This window comes from Trichechus manatus, unplaced genomic scaffold (assembly GCF_000243295.1).
Source record: "Trichechus manatus latirostris isolate Lorelei unplaced genomic scaffold, TriManLat1.0 scaffold00041, whole genome shotgun sequence".
Classification (NCBI taxonomy): domain Eukaryota; kingdom Metazoa; phylum Chordata; class Mammalia; order Sirenia; family Trichechidae; genus Trichechus; species Trichechus manatus.
The window spans coordinates 5,387,303-5,407,287 of record NW_004443977.1 but is presented as its reverse complement, the minus strand read 5'-3'; the positions used below and the strand labels follow the sequence as shown (position 1 = coordinate 5,407,287).

At 34.4% G+C, this 19,985-nt stretch overlaps 2 protein-coding genes across 2 annotated transcripts in view; both read right to left on the bottom strand.

Moving 5' to 3' along the window:
• The window catches only part of VWC2L (von Willebrand factor C domain containing 2 like), a 174,692-nt gene extending 162,047 nt beyond the window's left edge, over positions 1 to 12,645 (bottom strand). The window contains exons 1-2 of the mRNA XM_004376285.2: positions 12,230 to 12,645; positions 9,413 to 9,882 (exon numbers count right to left, since the gene is read on the bottom strand). Of these exons, the coding sequence (XP_004376342.1) occupies positions 9,413 to 9,802 (390 nt within the window). The 5' untranslated portion in view covers positions 9,803 to 9,882; positions 12,230 to 12,645. The remainder of the gene's footprint in view (positions 1 to 9,412; positions 9,883 to 12,229) is intronic.
• Positions 12,646 to 13,685: 1,040 nt separating this feature from the next.
• SPAG16 (sperm associated antigen 16) overlaps positions 13,686 to 19,985 on the bottom strand; it is a 999,944-nt gene continuing 993,644 nt past the window's right edge. Inside the window, exon 16 of the mRNA XM_004376284.2 lies at positions 13,686 to 13,861. Within this exon, the coding sequence (XP_004376341.1) occupies positions 13,686 to 13,861 (176 nt within the window). The remainder of the gene's footprint in view (positions 13,862 to 19,985) is intronic.

The window sequence follows — 19,985 nt, the reverse complement described above, 5'->3', positions numbered from 1 at the left end:
ACATATAATGTGAGAAGCTGGACTATATGAAGAGGAATGCAGCATCAGAATTGGAGGAAGACTCATTAAAAACCTGTGATATGCAGATCACTCAGCCTTGCTTGCTGAAAACAAAGAGGACTAGAAGCACTTAGTGATAAAGATCAAAGACTACAGCCTTCAGTATGGATTACACCTCAACATAAAGAAAACAAAAGTCCTCACCACCAGACCAATAAGCAACATCATGATAAATGGAGAAAATACTGAAGTTGTCAAGGATTTAATTTTACTTACATGCACAATCAATGCCCATGGAAACAGTAGTCAAGAAATCAAATGACGTATTGCATTAGGTAAATCTGCTGCAAAAAACCCCTTTAAAGTGTTAAAAGGCAAAGATGTCACCTGGAGGACTAATGTGCACCTGACCCAAGCCATGATAGTTTCAATTGCCTCACATGAATACAAAAGCTGGACAATGAATAAGGAATACTGAAGGAGAATTGATGCCTTTGAATTATGGTTATGGCAAAGGATACTGAATATACCATGGACTGCCAGAAGAACAAACAAATCTGTCTTGGAAGAAGTACAGCCAGAATGCTTCTTAGAAGCAAGGATGGTGAGACTTCGTCTCATGTATTTTGGACATGTTATCAGGAGGGACCAGTCTCTGGAGAAGGACATCATGCTTGGTAAAGTAGAGGGTCAGAAAAAAGAGGCGGACCTTCAACAAGATAGATGATCCTGGCTAAAACAATGCGCTCAAACATAGCGAGGACTGTGAGGAGGGTGCAGGACTGGGCAGTTTTTGCTTTTGTTGTACATAGGGTCACTGTGAGTTGGAACCAACTAGATGGCACCTAACAACAACAACAACATACTATTTATTCTTCAAAAGGTATATGTGATGGGATTATTGCATCCATTCGATAGGTAGAAAGGCTAAAAGTATTTTGAGTTTTGCTCATTTTCACATGACATAAAAAAAAAAAAAACCAAACCTGTTGCTGTCAAGTCGATTTCGACTCATAGAGACCCTATAGGACAGAGCAGAACTGCCCCATAGAGTTTCCAAGGAGCATCTGTAGAACTGCCCCATAGAGTTTCCAAGGAGCACCTGGTGGATTCAAACTGCCAACCTTTTGGTTAGCAGGTGTAGCTCTTAACCACTACGCCACCAGGGTTTCCCACATGACATCACAGGAAGAAAATGAAGAGCTGTGTTCAATGTATTTTTATATACTTTAGACACTTTCTACAGCCAAAAAAAATGTCATCTGAAAACTTTTAGACGATGAATGAGTTTTCTTGTCACTTTATACTTTAGTCACTCTTATCACAGTGTCATTAAATCCTTGCAAAGATGGCTTTATTGTTACGTGCTATACAGCAGGCTAGAGGCAAGAAAATCAACAATGGAGGTGTGTCAGACTGAAATTACTGATGCTAATCAGTAGTGATGATAAAAGTCCAAATTTCATATTGTAAAATAACCCAGTCCTCAATAATAGCTAGCTCACCAGCCACTCTGCAGGAGAAAGATGTGGCAGTCTGCTTCTGTAAAGATTGCAGCCTCGGAAACTCTATGGGGCAGTTCTACTCTGCCTGTAGGATCCCTGTGAGTTGGAATTGATTTAACAGCAATGGGTTTGGTGTTTTTTTTTTTTTTTTTTTGATTATTCTAAGAAAGATCACCTGCATAAGCAAACCCACTGATCACTTCAAATCTTAGTTATTTGCTTTAAGCTCTTCCTTGGACGACTGACAAAGAACAACTAAAAAAATAAATGGATAGGTTGTCTTTCTTGTGCTTTACTTCAGAAGATACACTGCCTGATGTATAAATCAATTTTGGGAAAACGAAACCAAACAAAACTATGATTGGGGTCATAAGAAAGAATTCACCTAATACTGAAGAGATTGTCTTAAAGTAAGAATATTCCCACATTCCAGTTTAATTCACACACACACACACACACACACACACACAGATGAATGTATTTTTGGAGAAATTTCAGTTTGGATTTTATAGATTATACATTAATTCACAAATTTCACATAAAATATGAAGACCTGGGTTATAAAATAAGATACAGAAAATAGAAAAAAAAAGTTTGTTAATATCACACCATTGACCGATTTTATATTTTGGAGAGTAAGATGACAAAAAAAATAGGCAAATTTCTAACATATCCAAAATCCTGTACAATTGTAGCGAAAATTTGAAAGGGGGAATAACAGATCTCTCTTCAGTTTCATCTTCTCACACTGTTGGTGATTCAGTAAAGAATGGGACAGCAATGTCTGTAAAATTGCTGATGGCTCCCCTCAAGTCTGAGGTAGTCACTAACAGTGACAAGCTCTGCAAATCTCAGGCATGGTTGCAAATCAAACACCAATCTCCCCATGTGCACAGGGCAGAGGAGCCCAGTCACAAATCTCTTTAGTCATACTTATCACACAGTTATCACCATTAACAGCAGCATCTTCCAATATAAGGACAGCAATAAATATCAGTGGGTGAGTATGAAAAATTACTCCTACATACATCTAACCAAAGGTCTACTTGACCATCAATTTTCTTAAAATTTAAAGCATGAGGGTAATGCTGATTGAAAATAGGCTATTTCACTCCTCAGGGGTTAACCTGGAAGCTATTTATTCTTACAACTCTGCTTCTTCATTTTAAAAAGTATTAAGTGACAAGGACCACTCCCAATTTTCAATGGAGCATTTGGGAAAAAAAAGAATTATTTTTAAAAGTCTGATCTATTGCCTAGATTTTGTGTAGTTTTATGAAATGAAAAAATGCAAATGAGCACAACATCATAATACTGAGCAATCAACTTAATAAATTTAAATTTTAAAAAAATTGACTTCTAATTTCCTGTGAGATTGGTCAGAGATTATAATTTAAGTAGAGAGTCCCTAGTTATTTACAAAGATAGGAATACCTGTTTTGAAAATATCTACTTTGAGCCATTAGTTCCTCATTCTGGGCTGAACCTTAGATGGGAGGCAGTAATGACTAAACCTCTGTTATTTTATAGCAGCTTGAAAGGAGAAGCCATTCCTGAACTCACTCAAAGGCCATTTTAATGCTAAAGCCACAAAACATACTGCAAAACAGAATACATGCTTTGCAGAACCTACAATGGTGGAATTAGGTTTCTCAACCTTCAAACTCCCAACAAAATCCCCAGATATCTTTGTTTTATGAAATTGTGATGTTTTTCTAGACTTTCTTTGGATGGCGTCTTCAACATGCTACTAGTGACTCCATTAACCTTCTGTTGTAAATTTGTAAACTGTCCCTTGGGTAAAATTCTTTAAGAAACTCGCCTATATCTCAAAATCTATCCATTTCTCTGTTATTAAAATAAATACAACTTCCGAATCTCTAAAAAGATGAATTCTGTACCCTTTTGCCTATTATAAAACCACTAGTTCGTGTGGCCTTCATAAAAACTGGTGCAGTGGCAGATAAGTGAGTAGGCAAGTCACCAAAAAAAAAAAAAAAATCCATTGCTGTTGAGTTGATTCCGACTGACAGTGACCCTCTATTAGGAGAGTGGAGAAATAAATTGTGTTTATGCGAGGTGTTGGTTATTAGTCCCCTCAAGTGAGATTTCTCTACAGCCTCCATTTTTCCTGTTCTTTCATATATCTGGTCCCCCAGAGCTGCTATACCTAGTTGCCTTCCTTTCTGTTAAAAACAATCAGACAGCAAACAAATCTCCCAAACCCAAATTCTAAATCCTTTCTGCTCAAACACTTTTACAGATTTAATGTTATAATATTTGGCATTTATGATGGGGGTGTAGATTGATGAAACAGCTGGAAAAACTGTCCTCATGTGAATATACCCCTAAAAAAGCAAGTCGGTTTTAACCTAAGCTGGCTTAGGGTAGAGTGGATGTGGTGGGTGTGATGGTTTGTCAAAATACTCCAAGGGTTTAATTTTCTATGCTCTTTTCTCAAGACTTAAATATTAAATACAAAATTCAGGGCAAAAACTAGGCAGCCTACCAGCATGAAACCATGTTTACTGTATTTAAACAGCAACAACATACACACCAAATGAGAGGTGTGAGAAAATATTCACACGGAACCTTTCAAATAGCAAAATCAAAGACCAGATCAACTGTCTTTGGCCCATAGTGGGAAAAATACAAAGGTCAGTGCCTGCAGAGAAAGGCAGATCATGGACAAATCTAAATCCAGAATTAGGGACACCGGGTGTTGACCGAAAAAAATCACTTTAAAATAAAACAGGCTATGCAAAAGCTGAAATAGGAGAATCTCTTTCAGCTGCAAGTAGTATAACCTTCAATGTATGGCCTAAAATTAAATCAGAAGTTTAAAGTGTAAAGAAATATCCAGAAAAGCTAATTCTAGTAGAGTCAGAGTTATAAAAATACTAAGCAAAATAAGAAATTATTTCTCCCTTTGGGAAACTCAGCATGAGATAGTTAAGCATAGAGGCAAAGCGGATACAGCCTACATTTCCAATCAACTTTTTTTTTTTTTTGATAGGAAATGCTATTGTAATGTATTATTTATAATCCTTATTTTTTAAAAAGTAGGTTCCAGTGTCATTTTGCCTGGGTACACGTAAAAGAAAGATGAGAGAACCTGCTATACAGTGACCTTTCTGTTAGTATAATATTACAGGAACACTGGAGAATTTAGTTTTCAAAGGAGTAACGAAAAAACCATCTTCAAAGCTTGATTCCTAAATACTGGGTAAAACAACAACAACACCCGAACCAACAAAACACTTCAGTACCAGGTTTGTGAACATTATTCTTCTCGTCAGATGACATATGTGGATAAATTTACATTTGAATTAAGTGGTCATAAAAGATTGAAGTGGGACTTATGTTTTGCAACTGTGTAGGGTGAGAGAGCTTAGTAACACATTGGGTGGTCGTTGCAATGCTGGGATCGAGACTCAGATCCAGGATCAGTCTGGGATAGGAAGGGGTAAGGAGACAGGGGAGAGAGTAAAAGCTGGATGGAAATAGGAGCTCTGTCAGTGAGTCTGTGTGTCAACTTTAGCTGCGGAGAAGGCATTCTCTGTCTGAACTTTGGGTGCTTCCTTAACTAATTAAAATGAAAAGACGAACACATAAACAGAAACTAAGGTGTCTTAAAGGAACCTCTAACTTCATTATTCTACAGGTTCACTTGTAATCTGATCCTTTATATCACTCACCAAAAAATGTGTTGATTGCCTGTTATGTGGCTCACATTGTGCTGGGGGTTGGGAATATAGAAGAAAACAGTGTTTCGACCATCAGAGGGGTCACTGTCAAGTAGGACAGACAGGTGATTTCACATTATGTGTATTAATTCAGTGTGACAGCGTCCACAGAGGTGGTGGTTAAGAGCTTGAAGTCTGCAGCCAGGCTGTCTGGGTCTGAATCCTAGTTCTTCCACTTTCTAGTTCTGTGACCTTGAGCAAGTTACTTACACTTTCGTACTCAGTTCTCTTATCTGTAAAACAGGACTAATAAAAGTATAATTATCATAGTGTTATTATGAAAATGAAATGCATTATAATACATTTAAAGTTCTTAACAGTGTCTGACTACAATTACTGCTATAACGGGGTGCACAGCATGTTGGGGGAGTATATAGGAGAAGAGCGAGACCCTAGCCCAGGATACAAGGGTTGGATGAGAGGACAGAGAGGCTTTCCAGCTGAGATGAGATCTGCAGTGTGGAAGTAGCCTAGTAGGACTTGTACAGGTGAACAACAGTGAAAGAGTGTTCCACACTGTGGGACAGCTTGCAAACCCTCAAGAAAGAGAAGTCACCAGAATTTGAGGTAGTTGGAATGGTGAATGTTAGGGAATGTGGATTTTATCCTGAAAACAATGTTCTGAATGTTTTTGGGCTATGCATGTCAGTCATCTCATCCCTTAACCCTTTTTGTTTTTTTTTTTTTTGCAACAAACTTCCTGCCCTCCCAACTCTGTCATTAGTTTCTCTTCACCTTTATTCAATTCTATACCTGGTTATGAAATAATCTTTTTTTTTAAAAAAAAATCATATTTAATTAGGTCATCTCTGCACAACAACCTACATTTTATTCCATAATTGTTCAACCAAATATAAATATTTTGGCCCAGTACTCAATCCCTCTCATCCACTGTCCACCAACACATATTCAAAATACTACTCTCTTACTAGAGTAGCATTTTAGTCAGATACTACTCTCTGTTATTCCTATTTCCCTCTTCTCTTTGCAGATTTTATTCATTTCAATGTCTGATTTTGCTCAAGAAGTTTCCTTTTTGGAATTCTTATCTTCACAGATCAATTTTAACTACTTCTTTAAGAATAACCTCAACTTTAATCATCCAGAAGAAAAAGAAGTCTTGCTTGACCAAACCTCAACACAGTGTTGATAAGATTTAGACTCTACATCCATTGCAATTTTGTATTGTGGCTTTAAAATCATAAAATTAACTCTAGAAATATTTTCCCTTTCTCTCTCCACATTGATTAGGACTTCCTTGTGAGTAGAGACTTTGCCTTCTGGATATTCTACTTTTCAATGTAAGTGCATCTACAGTATCTTATATACTAGAGTCCAATAAATGCTTGTTGAATTAATCTATTATGTGTAAAGAATATTGCATAATACAAACTCCTTAACACACCAAGATATTAAAGTTCCATGCATCTTTAAAAATTAGTTACTTCTCTCTTGATAACCAGGTTGGGAGAGAATCAAGATGACAGATTATGGCTAAGATTTACTAAGGGATATATGGTTCATAGGAATAAGTAGAATATTGTTTAAAGAATTGAAATTATTTTAATTGAATGATTTTAAAGTTGAGCTTCCATTATAAGATGTGGGTTGAAAATACAAAGGAATTCTGAATTTAGAGTAAATCCTGGATATTAGAGTTTAGAGAGAGAGGAACAACCATTTATTTAACACTTATTGGATACTAGTCATCACAAGGCTAATAATTTCACATAAATTATCTCATTAAATCTTTCCAACATCTCCTCCTACAGGAAGGTAATTATTATTATGATGATTTTATAGCCAATATCACTGAGGCTCAGAATGGATAAGGATTCCATCCAAAGTCACACATCCAAGTGATGAATTTTGGAGTTGAATGCAGGTCTACTTGACTCTAGAGCCAAAGTGCTTTGAGTGATTGTGTATACTCTATTGTTAGAGTTAAATAACTTGACAATTATGGGCAAGTAACTTAAACTTCCTTGGTCTCAGTTCCTTATTCTTAATGAAGAACTTGCCCTAGATAATCTCTAAAGATCTTTATGACTCTATAAATCCTTGTGAAAAAGTGTCACCTGTTTTCCCCTTTTTAAAATTACTTTTAAAAAGTACTCATGGCACATAGAGCCAGGTAGAAAAATCTATGCACACCAACTGGTTATATTATATACTGATTATAACCCAAGCCCAAGCCCATTGCCATCCAGTCAATTCTGACTCAGAGTGACCCTATAGGACAGAATAGAACTGCCCCATAGGGTTCCCAAGGAGTGGCTGGTGGATTCGAACTGCCAACCTTTTGGTTAGCTGCCAATCTCTAACCAACCACTACACTTCCAGGGCTCCCTGATTATAATAGTACATATAATTAGAGAGGGTGGGGAATTATTATTATTTATATATCTATGTACTATTTGACATACTAGAAATAGCTATTGCCCCTGTGATAAAACAAAATCTAATAAATAGAGGAAAAGCAATTTATAGCATTTTTAATGGGAGTTGACTAAGTTTAAATAATCAGTTTATTTTCTTGTTTATTAAATATTGATTACCAAATTATATAGATCTCAGAAATTTTATCTGATGTACTCTCTTTAGTTTCAGTTAAATATGAGATGTTGTTCCTATAATGTTTTTATTGTATTGTAATATAGAGATATGTGCATGTTAGAAGAGAGTGACATAATTTTAGAACCATGTCTAGAATCAAATCATGTGTTAAGTACTTGTATTTACTCCTATTAACCTAAAAGTAAAAATAGCTAATGTCAAAGTGTATCCAATATTTTAGACTATAAAAAAGCTAATAAATGTACTATACTTTTAATTACCGTTTGTTTTTAGCAACGATAATGTTACTAAACTTGTAGGCTTCTAACTTCTTAATATTCTACAAGGTAATATAATACATGAAAGACAAAAGTCTAGAATAATATTTATGTCTATGAACATTGAATGTGATAATTATCATTAAAATTTTCCCTCAAATCCTAAGGAATCTAGTTAAAATGATTACATATTTTTGGATAAATTAGAAATAGTTCTTCGAACCCAGAACTTGGAATGGACTGAAGTAGTGAAATACTAATACACAGAATTCTTCCACTATGCTTATCATCAGTCAAAACTTACTTTTCACATGTTAACTTCTGGCACCATTTGACTCTTGCGGAGAAAGAAGTTTGGTCAGCGCTAATAACTGAGCACTCTTCTCTCAAACGTAAACAGTCACATAACTGAAAACTAGATCTATCTTTTTTGCCTATAAGGTTTTGAGTACTTTGTCACAGAACTTGGCTAGATGAAATGAGAACACTTCATATCAAGGCATCAGCAGAACAGACAGTCCAAGGCACAAACTGCCGTTACATCCAAGGAGGACATTTTTGATGTATTAATTTATATCCTCAGGCTTCAGAGCTGGCTTGTAGGACATCCAAATTAAAACTAGCCATTGGAGAAAAGAGACCAAAAGAGCTAAAAACCAACTCCAGGAACTCGAAAATATGACACAGGTATTTAAAAAAGACCAATCATACCATGGAGACTGAGAAAATTGAAGTTTTTTTAACTACCTTTTACAATGGACTGAGATAAAAATTTAATTCTTTGTGGGGTCCTGGAAGTAAAAAGTCTAGTTAGCAGAGAACAGAATGGATCCATAGTATGTTATTAATATGAAGTCCACAGCTCAGATGTCTATCTCTGTAGCACTTACTTTTCCACACACTAAACAAATAATACTAGACCACAGTAAACTGGCTCCAAAAACATGCTAATCAGCCACAAAAAATCCAACAAGACTTAAAAACTAATTGAAAAGATCCATAATCTATAAATAAAACTAAGTTTCCCTAAGAAGACATGTGTTGTAATAACACAGAAGAAAAGTTTAAAGATAAAATAGAAAAGACCTCAAGATGTTCCACATACTTCTGCAGGGAAAGGTTATTATGAAACACCAGCAATATTGATCAGCAGATCAATTCACTACTTGTTGACCACAAGGCTACTTATGTTATGTAGAATAATACTGTTTTAAATAAAAAGGAAATTTTAAAATATAGTTTTCTAGCTTTATTTTTTTATGTAGCATTCTGCTATGCATGTGGTATGAAAAGTTAGTATTCAACAAATACGGAGGGTCATTCATACCTTAAATTCCTCCAAGATTTTGTAATTTTTCCCATGATATTCACAAAAGTTTTTCACTTCTTTGCACTCAGGACAGCATCCATTATGTTCCACTTTGGTACACTTTGGGTGAATTTTAGGGCATTCTGGCTGGTCGCAAACAGGTCCATCCAGAGCACAGACACATGGACAGTTGGAATGCCCTGGGAAAAATCGTTCTCCCAACTTGTATACAAAGCCGCTGTCATCCACACACCCTTTCCCTCGATAGTCATCAAAGATCAGATTATCATTACTGGAAGTCTGGTCGCCTTCATCAGCAGGGTAGTCTTCATGACTGATGGCAGCAGACGTGACCAATCCAGGGATGACCAACAGAAGTATGCAGGCTTCATGAATATGAAGAGCCATCCCCCTCCTCAAAGACTTCTGGATGTGCTCCTAATATTAAATATACCCAGCTGCTTCCATGGGAATACAAGAGGGGTGGGCTGAAAATAAATATTTAAAGAGAATAATTTGACATATAAAAAGAGAAATATAGATTTAATTAAGGCCATGCTCTTAACGTGTTTGTTAGGGATCAATTTCAGATACTAAGACCTCATATAGACTGAGTTCATGCAACTATTCACACTTTATTAAGAAGTTTGGAAAGTTGATCCTTGGCAATATATACATTAAAATTTGTCATTTATGGTGTATTTAACCTAGGAAACTTCAGTTCGAATTGACCTTCTGAGTTGCAAAGGTCTCGCTTTGTCTGAATTATAAGAAGTGGTTTTACTAAGCCTCAAAATGTGGTGACAAGGAGCTACTTAAAAATAGCTCAAGGATATTTGGACTCACATTTTCTATTATTTTTAAAATAGAATAAATCAGTGATGGATTGTTTGTATGTAATAATTATCTGTAACAAAATCAAAGAGGTCAGTTAGGGAAAAAAAATCTAATTCTAAAAGAAAGGGAATAAAACTACAGTTGAATGTAAATTTTAATTGGGGCAGAGCTAGTATAAAGCTAGAATAAAGGCTCTCCTACTTCTTTATGTCCGTATCGGAGAACAATGATAGTCCCAACAGGGACTAACATGTTTCAGTGAACAAGGATCTGGATTCTGAAACATGGCTAAGAATAAGAATAGCAAAAACGATTTCACACTGAATAAAATAAATTTAAAATAATATAAAGAGTAAAACAGAACTCAGCATATTGAAGGGGATTTGGCAAGAATAAAATTATTTGTATTATTGTCCACATCTTTATTTCACTCAGGGGGTAAGCTCCTAGTGGGCAGGAAAGATATATCTGTTAATATTTTTTTACAGCAACTTGAATCTAGCATTCATGTAATACTATTTGAATTAATTACTGCAATAAAGTAACTATCATTCACACAGTCTTGAAAACATAATTCTCCTTTGAAATGTCCAGAAGATTTGTACTTAGGCAATTTTCATAAAAAAGCCAGCATTAACTTATTTATGGAACTTTCTGAAAACTGTGATGGGGTGTTGCTATTCATAGTAAACAGGCTTCATTAATTTTGGTGGCATTGACTCTTGTAAACTTTAATTAGTACTTGGTGTGGGGTGTTGGCAGTGGGCTTTTATGTACAAGTGACTAACTCACGCAAAGGCTCTGGGGGAAACTGTGTCTTTTGGGAGTAATTGATAAGGAAAGCATTGGCAGATCGTTCATTTATCTATTTAAATGCTATTGGTTTTATACCAATATCACAAAGATTGTATATAGGACATTTTCAAATCATTTATAAATGTCATTTATTGGTTTATTTTCAGATCATAATAAGAGCAATGATAAACCATCTCTTTTCAGTATGACATATACAGATGATGATTTTAAATAAGATAAAGCTGGTTTTAGGAAACTTTTCATGTATTATTTTATTATATTGTGCATTTTAAGTTAGATATGCAAATTCCAGTAATAGAAAAATGGAAGGTAGAATATTCATGTCCTCCTTCCAGAGAAAAGTGCCCTCTGATATTAAAATTCTTTTTGGGTAGGTAATGATAATGCAGATGGATTTCTTTTAAAATGTGTCAAAAATAATGATTCGTGACAGAACAAGAAAATGCAAACCTATAATTCTACTTGAGAAGCTGGAAGCTCCATTGACAAAGCATTTTTTTTCTTAAATTACTTCAGAGGCCACAAACATAACAGAAGCCTCTGAAAAGCATAAATATATTTTACTAATTACACATGCTATTATACATCTCTCATGCATTTGGAAAGTTTGTGTTGGCAGAAAAGGGAGCTATTGTGCTTCCTTATACTATTCCTGTAGTATGTCAATACATGCAAGATAAGCCATATAAAATACACATATCATTCTGCTTCAAAAGGACATAGGCAGAAAATGATCTCTTTATAAGCTACAGGTAGGCATTAATGTGTCAGGTTATGATAAGTGCGAATTTAAAGGTAAAAATAGGGGAGTAAGACATACTATATAATAAACATTAAACATTCTTTTATTACATGAAATACATTTCAAAAATCTGCATGAAGAAAGCAGTTTTCTTTTTATTAAAACAAAGTTCTATGGCTATTTTTTAAAAAGCAGCCTTCTTCGTAAATGAGCTCCTCTAGTGCAATTTATGACACTATTTATTTTGGAGAAGAAACATTAGAAAAAACAAATAAAATGTTTATCTGATGATTTTAATAAGTAAGTAAACATTGCCAAACTGAAGATTGCTTCCCAGCTAAACTTTCCCCCCACCCCATATTGCTACATATGATTTTAAATGACTGTATCTATTTATTTGAAAAAAAAAAAAAACAACTCATGTCATAAGATACACTTACCTAATCACTCTGGAGGTTAATGGTGGTGGTGGGGGTCACAGACCAATATGAACTAAAAGGTCAGGATGTTTTAGGAAAGCAGCTCTTCTTTAATTACCCAAAGAATACATTTTCAGGCATGAATTACAGGCAATCCATTCTTTCTACCTCCCATTTCAAAACACAGTCAAGAAGCAGTCTCCCGCCCTTCCAGGGAGAAACACAGCAAACACACATAAGAAATAAGCTTTGAACCTGTCTTCAGAATTCAAAGCAAGAAGCAATGCTGGTCCTGTAGAAATCCAGACCCCAGTAGTAGAATCATGTTGAACTTATTTTTAGCATTTCCCAGATCCTTCTATGAAATTTCCCGGCTGATTACGCCTCCACCACACATGAGTTCACTTACACAGTGTTTGCTACGGCAGTAGAGGTGATTTGGCTAGGCTCTCAGGATCACAAACAGCAACAGCATGCTATAGCTTAAAGCCCGCTCCGCCGGCAATATCATCAGCATCATCCACAATATGTTGCTTGAATCCCCTGTTACACACCAGAAAATGCTAACTGTGGACGTGAAGGAAAGGAGCAACTTTAGCTTGGTTTCTGTACCATTGAGAACAGTTTGCAGACTGCTGATTTGGAGCTCATTCTGCCGGCAGCCGGGAATTCCTCAGCACCACGGACAGCGCCAACAACTGGCTTCTGAGCCCAGCCAGGTCGAAATCCCAGAGTTGCTTCTTTAGACCAGGCTAGAGCGTTCTCTAAGCAGCCGCACTTTATACAGCGGATGCGTGCATTAAGAGGGAGAGAAGCGTTCTACGTGTGAGATACTTACTTGCATTGAAATTACAACAACAACAAAATCATCGTAATTGTACCTAATGCATTCTCGGATGGGCTGCAGAGATGAAAGTTCCGGAACCCCCTGCATTTAGATTTAAGCCATCTGCAGTCCCCGATTATTATTAATAGATAAGGCATAATCATTGCCTAAGAATCTGTGAAAATGAATGTTCCCAGATTCTATCTGACCCTTGGCTTGCAGACTTTGCTAGTGTTACATGATTAAACTTCAGGTCTTTCTGCAGCTTGGATTTGATTAAAAAAAAAAAAAAGTAGCCGGGTTTTCTGCAGTTGTTCTCTTAAAAATCGATCTCCTGTAATTCATCTAGTCTGTCATTAGGCGTCATTGTAAAGCTGTTTCTTCTAAACCTCTAGCAAAGATGCTCTGTCTCTAAATTCTTGTCGAAATGAGAGAGAGAAAAAAGACCCAGACACAAATAAATGGCAGAAAGTTACTATTTTTTTTATTGGTAACAGTATGAGGACTAAAATATATACCTGAAGCATGTTTTAAAGCATATTGTAAATGCTACCTGCTGGTATATTTAACCAGTCATTTAGTGGTTTGGGACTACAGGAGGCATTTTCAAGCCTTAAAGGGAATGCCCTCGGCAATGAGATACGCTGACCATCAAGACCACGTTCGAACCGTGCCGTCAGAGCCTCCGGAAAACAGACTCTCCCCGTCGTGAGAAAACACCACTGTGTGCGCCTCGCTCTCGTGGCCCATCAATTTGTGTATCTGCCCGGATTTAAGATCTAGCAAATGGATAACTCCACTGCCGCTCGCCTGAGCTAAAACTCGACCTGAGAGAGAGAACAGAGAGAGAGAAACCAAAGTTTTATTTCAAGCAATCACAGTATATAAGCAATGGAACAACATTCTGTTTTGTTTCAAGTTTAATTCAACAAACTTCCATTTTATGTTAGATGCCAATCATTAAAGACGAATTAACTCCTGTCTGTATTGGAAATAATTTGAGTCAAAACTAAGACAAATGAATGATTATATTATAAAATTTTTGAATAAGTAAATGAAAACTAGTGCCCTACCTGCCTTTCTTGCAGAGGTCATCAAATGCCCTGATATTCTGCTTATATTTGTGATTAATAAATAATTTTTGAGAATATTATTTAAAGCAGCTATGCTATGTAGTTTTCTTTTTCAAATAAATTATATGTTAAAAAGTTTTTAGAGGCATAGGTTTGGAAATTTATCTATGACAAAGAGATATATCATGGATAATTTATATTTTAGAATTTGAATTCTTTAAACTTATTTATTATGATTCTGTCTAAATCATTAAACTTTTAATAATATACATTTCTGCTTTCAAAATTGCCATACTCATGAAAACAATATTTTTCTGGAGTTGAGGTCAAAATAAATAAAAGATGACTTAGCGATTTTCACTCTAATTTATACTCAAAATTCAGTTAAAATAAATTGTGTTACATAAGAGAGTTAAATACAAAAGAGTATTCTCATATTTATATTGTATATATGTGAATGAATTTTTCCCTAAAGTGAAAACAAATTAGCAATCCAATTTCAATTCATACTTTGATTAAAGAAGTCCAGAAGGAAACTACCAGAGAATTTGGAGGCAAGTAAAAGTAATAGAATATGTTTACATAAGCTCAGTACTTAGGATAAGTAAGAATATTAGTACTATGCATGAGATTATCTAATCACAATTAGAAGGTATATTATCATTCTAGAAATAATATCTAAAAATGAATTAAACTCTCTTCACATGCTAGATACTATGTTTAGTATTTGATGTGGATTATCCCATATACTACTTACAATAATCCAGTGATAAGGAATTATACAGATGAGAAAAGAAAGGCTTGAAAAGGCTAAGTAACTTGCTCCTGAGGACACCCTAGGTATAGAGGGGAGCTAGCATTTAAATCACAAACACTTTGAATTCAGAGCCTAGGCATTTGGCCATTATGTTTTCTATATCCAGCATAGCATTGTTATCAATGATGTCTTCTTGACAGATTTTAGGTAGGTGACATGTTGTGAATATAGATTTGGTCATTCCTTAAAAATAATTCTATAATAAGATCATTATAAAATTCACAGTGAAATACTTAATCACAAATTATACCCCAAACAGCCACGAATATCTCTAAAAGAGAAAAAAAGTCATAAATGTAAAGCTAACCATGATGAATATGGCCTATTTGCAAACCTTTATAACTACTGGGCTTCTTCATCTAGAACAAAGCCTGACACAGCAAAGATCTTTAGGATGGATTAGGGTGTCCAAAGCAGCAGGTGTGAATATTTATTATAAACTCTCTCCTACTAAGTCTTTGCTGACAGAGGCATTACATGTGGATTTCACTTTCAGCTCCACTCTATAGGCAATTGCTGTTTGTGACTTTTTTAAGAATTAAACAAATAACTTGTTTTTCCTTCATGGTCTTCACATTGCTGCAGCTGGGAAGTGGGAAATATTACTTTCTGTTTTTGAAATCAAGCAAAAACAAACAGAACAGAAGCCCATAAAGAAAAAAAAAGTATTAAAAGGTTTAGCTTAAAATGATTATCGTTTGTTTAAGGAAATCAATAAAAATCATTATCAGAAATACTTACGAAAGCTCTTAGTAATTTTCTGAATTTTGTTCAATAAAACAAACGATAATATTGGAGCCTAATGATAGGATCGTATAATTTGGCAGATCATGCCTCAGGTGTTTCAAGAATCTCTTTGCTAGAACAGATTTGAGTCAGCAAGTTTATGGTGAGGCTTTTCAGGTTTACCTGAACTCGTTTTGAAAAGATTGCAAGACTGAACACATCTCATAACTAATTCCTAAAAGGAGTATACATTTATAACCATGTTCAATTTTATGTAATGTATACTGAATTGTTACATGACACACAATGTCAGACCTGAAATTAGTTTTGCTGGAATGGGGATCCTGCAACTTTCTAGGTTTAGAAGGTTTTTTCAAAATTACTTACCAGGACGTGTCAATTGCTATATCAGTATCTAACTGGTGTAAATGAAGGAGAGTGGAACTCTCAAAAAAAAAAAAAAAGTTCCATTATTGGTACCATTTCTAAAAAGTAGAGTGTTTATGGACAAGTGCATGGGTATGTTTCTAACTATCATGGTGTTTGGTAATTAAAAACAAACAATAATATGATTTATTTGTCCTCTGAATGTTTCAGGGTCTTACTGTTGATTTTAAGAAGAATAGAAGGTTTAATCTGTATCAGAACTTAATCTGTTATCAGCAATGAAAATACGGGAGGAATAAAAATTTAAATAGTACCATGACAGTTTATGTGAAACTTGAACTACTAATATTTATGTCAAGGTAAATCAGCCTCTTTAAAAAATGTGAAATAGAAAATAAATTATATATATTCTGTTCTTATTTTAAGTATTTTATTAAATTGTTATGAAAAACAAATTATAACCAAAATAATCATCTTGCAACATCATCCTTGAGTAAACAGATTATTTAAGATGTTATTTAATCTAATATTTTAACAAGAATAATTATACCAAATTATGAATGCACACATTCCACAAATATAGTCTCACAGATTGAAAGGGTATGATTTAAAAATGTAGAATAGTATAGTTTACATTGATTTTAAAATAAAAATGGCCAAAATTGACTCATACAGGTATTTTTTTGTAGCATAAAAGTAAATATTTGAGTATCTGTTATAAAAAAAATGCCTTGCTTCTTTTCTTTTGTTAACATTTAAGTTATTATGATGCCTAAATTTTTCACAGAATGAGAATAAACTAAACAGTCTGAGGAGAAGACTGATATAATTTTGTAATCCCTATTCTTTCATATAAATAAGTCAGTACATATCAACAGTGAGTGATTATATTCACCTCTTCATTCACATAGCTCTAAAAAACTTAATCAATGCTAATTTTTTTCTACCAGGAATATTTACAATGTTTTCTTATTGTGTAAATCAATATCTTTCTTGTTGACCAATGGGAATGAGTATAACAGGTGTTATTTTATCCATTTTACCATATTGGATAAGTTTACCAACTCCTTTTGAATTAGAAGAAAAGAAGTAAATACTGTCTGACCTCAAATTATTGCTCTGCCATTACATGAGACAACCAAACTTTATAATTTCAGTGGGTCTCTCAAATTTTATATCCAAAATAAATTGATAACTTAAAGATATAACTTCTCCATAGTTTGTTTTAAAAAGTAACAAAGTCTAATAATACCTTGATCAGAGCAGTTTCAATTAGATTTGGTATAAAAACCAAATATTTGAATGTACTTAATAATTTAATTATCATTAACAATACAACTCCTTAAGGAGCTTACAGAACGAATTTCTCCATGTAAACCAAGTTTTAAAATTTTACCTCAGTGTCTCTAATCATTTTGGATACACCAACATAAATTACAAACCCTTAATTCCGTGTTAATAAAATATGTAAATAAATACTAGCATTTGTTTCAAACACAAGACTTTAAATTAATTCTAGTTACATATATGTGTGACAATTCAGTTTGATTTTGAGAGTGTACACCTAGAATAGCCAAGAGTTATCTTAATCTAGATTTTCAACACTTACTTGCCTCCTCATCTAGACAAATTCTTCTTAAGGTTAGGAGTTGCACACAGTGCCTGTTATTGCAATAATTTTTCCCCGAGCATAAAGCTTCACATAATCGGTGCCTCATATATGCTTGTTGCAGAAGGAGCTGTGGTATGTTATAAATACGATATCAAAGACTTAACGATATTTTTAAAAATAGAAATGATAGGAGCCCATTTCTTTTTCTTTCAGATTTGCTTGAATGAGCTAATAGAAGCCACTATTTGTTGACCATCCAGAGCTCTACATGTTACCTGACATGTTCTTCATCCAACCTTAGGAGACAGATATTCTCTTATTTAAAAAATTAAGAATGAGACTAAAGGAAGGTCAATCTGGGATTTTAATCAATATATTTATTATTTAAAATCCATGCTTTATTTACCAGTTTTATTAGAGTGTCTTTCATAAATTAAGATTCAGATAAATGTGATACTTTGGGGCTTATTTTGAATACTACTTACTTTCCTAATGAATAAGTTCTTAAATGGAATGTCATGCTACTCTCATAATTGTTTTATTCAATGTTGATTTTACTGCTTTGTGAAATCCTGAAACTAAAACATGCTTGTTCTTGCAGGAGTCTCTCTCTTCTGTCTATCTTACATCCACTCATCCTTACATACATAAATTTTAGTGCATATATTGCGTATAATAAAAATTATACTTAAATGATAACTAAAAAGATTCATTTACATTCCTTCCCACATCTCCAGCCACATTATCTCCCAGGTTTTCCCATTTCTACTATAGATACTATAGTCTGTCTATTTTCTGGGCCCCAAACTTTAGTGTTATTCATTTCTAACTCTCTCATCCTCTCCACTCTCAAGCCAAGTTCTATCCTTCCTTTATCAATTTTCTACAACTCAGCACTTTATTTTCAATTTTTATGGACACAGTATTTAGTTAAAAGTCTTTATTTTCAGATGTCAGGACCATTGACGTGTTCTCATTATAATTTTGGTATTTTTAAATCTAACAATATTAACTTCTAAGCTATTTTTTCAAGCATGTCATTCCCATCCTAAAAACCATGAATTTAAACAGAACAATAACAATAGCAGCAGCAGCAGCAGCGGAAAAATAGACAACCCTTACCACTCAGACATTCTCAGATTTTGTTTTGTTTTAGAGCCGATCATCTCATTTTACAAATGAAACACCTGAGGTGAAGTGATTTACCCAAGATAACAGCACTCATTCATAGCAGTTGCAGAATATGATTGAAATCAGATCTTTGTCCCAAATCACTGCTCTTTTTTTAATTATTTCCTTCTGACACTGAATAATGTCCAAATATCTTTGCATAGCTTTTATAACCTCCACACTCTAATACACATTTGCATTTTCTCACCCAAGTACACTGTTATATGAACCCCTGTGTTCTCTACCAGGGAAGACTGCCATCATTTCTTAAATATATTTTTTGCCTCCACACCTTTGGATCTTTGCTTCTGTTATTTCCTCTGATGGAATGTTTTTAGCTGTCTCCCATGGTCCCTGACCTATCTTCCTAACGAAAGTAAACCCACCCATTATACCTCAGTTCAAAATGACTTTCTTCACCAACTCGGTCCAAGTTACCCCTAGTATAAGAAGACCTTCCTCTTCTGAGTATGTATTGCATTTTTTGCATACCAGAGCTAACCATGTATTTTTGTCTTACTTTTTTTTTTTAATTGTGTTTTAGATGAAGGTTTACAGAGCAAATTAGTTTCTTATTAAACAATTAATACACATATTGTTCTGAGACATTGGTGTCAACCCTTGTCTTATTTTCTTAACTTTGTAATTCCTCAGGGACAGGGGTCATATCATATATTTTTGTGTTTCTCCGGGCTTAGCACACAGCCTACTGAAGTCAATACTCAGTGGATAATGTTAATAGTCTTTACAACTACCATTGTTTAGTGCTTATTATTTGCCAAGTACTATCCTAAGCACTTTGCATACATCATCACATCTTATCCTTACAATAGCCCTATGGGGTACCATATAAGGAAACTGCACTATCCAGGATAGTAGCCACAACCCACAGGCAGCTAACTGACCACTTGAAATGCAGCTAGTCCAAACTGAGATGTGCTGTTAAGTATAAAATGATCACCAGATTTCAAAGATTTAGTATGAAAAAAATGTAAAATATCTCATTCATATTTGCTGTACTGATTACATGTTGAAATGATACTATTTTGGATATACTGGTAAATAAAATATATTTTGAAAATTTATTTCACCTGTTATTTTTTAAAGGTAGCTACTAGATAAATTTTACATTATCTATGTTGACAGATAATATATATCTATTTATT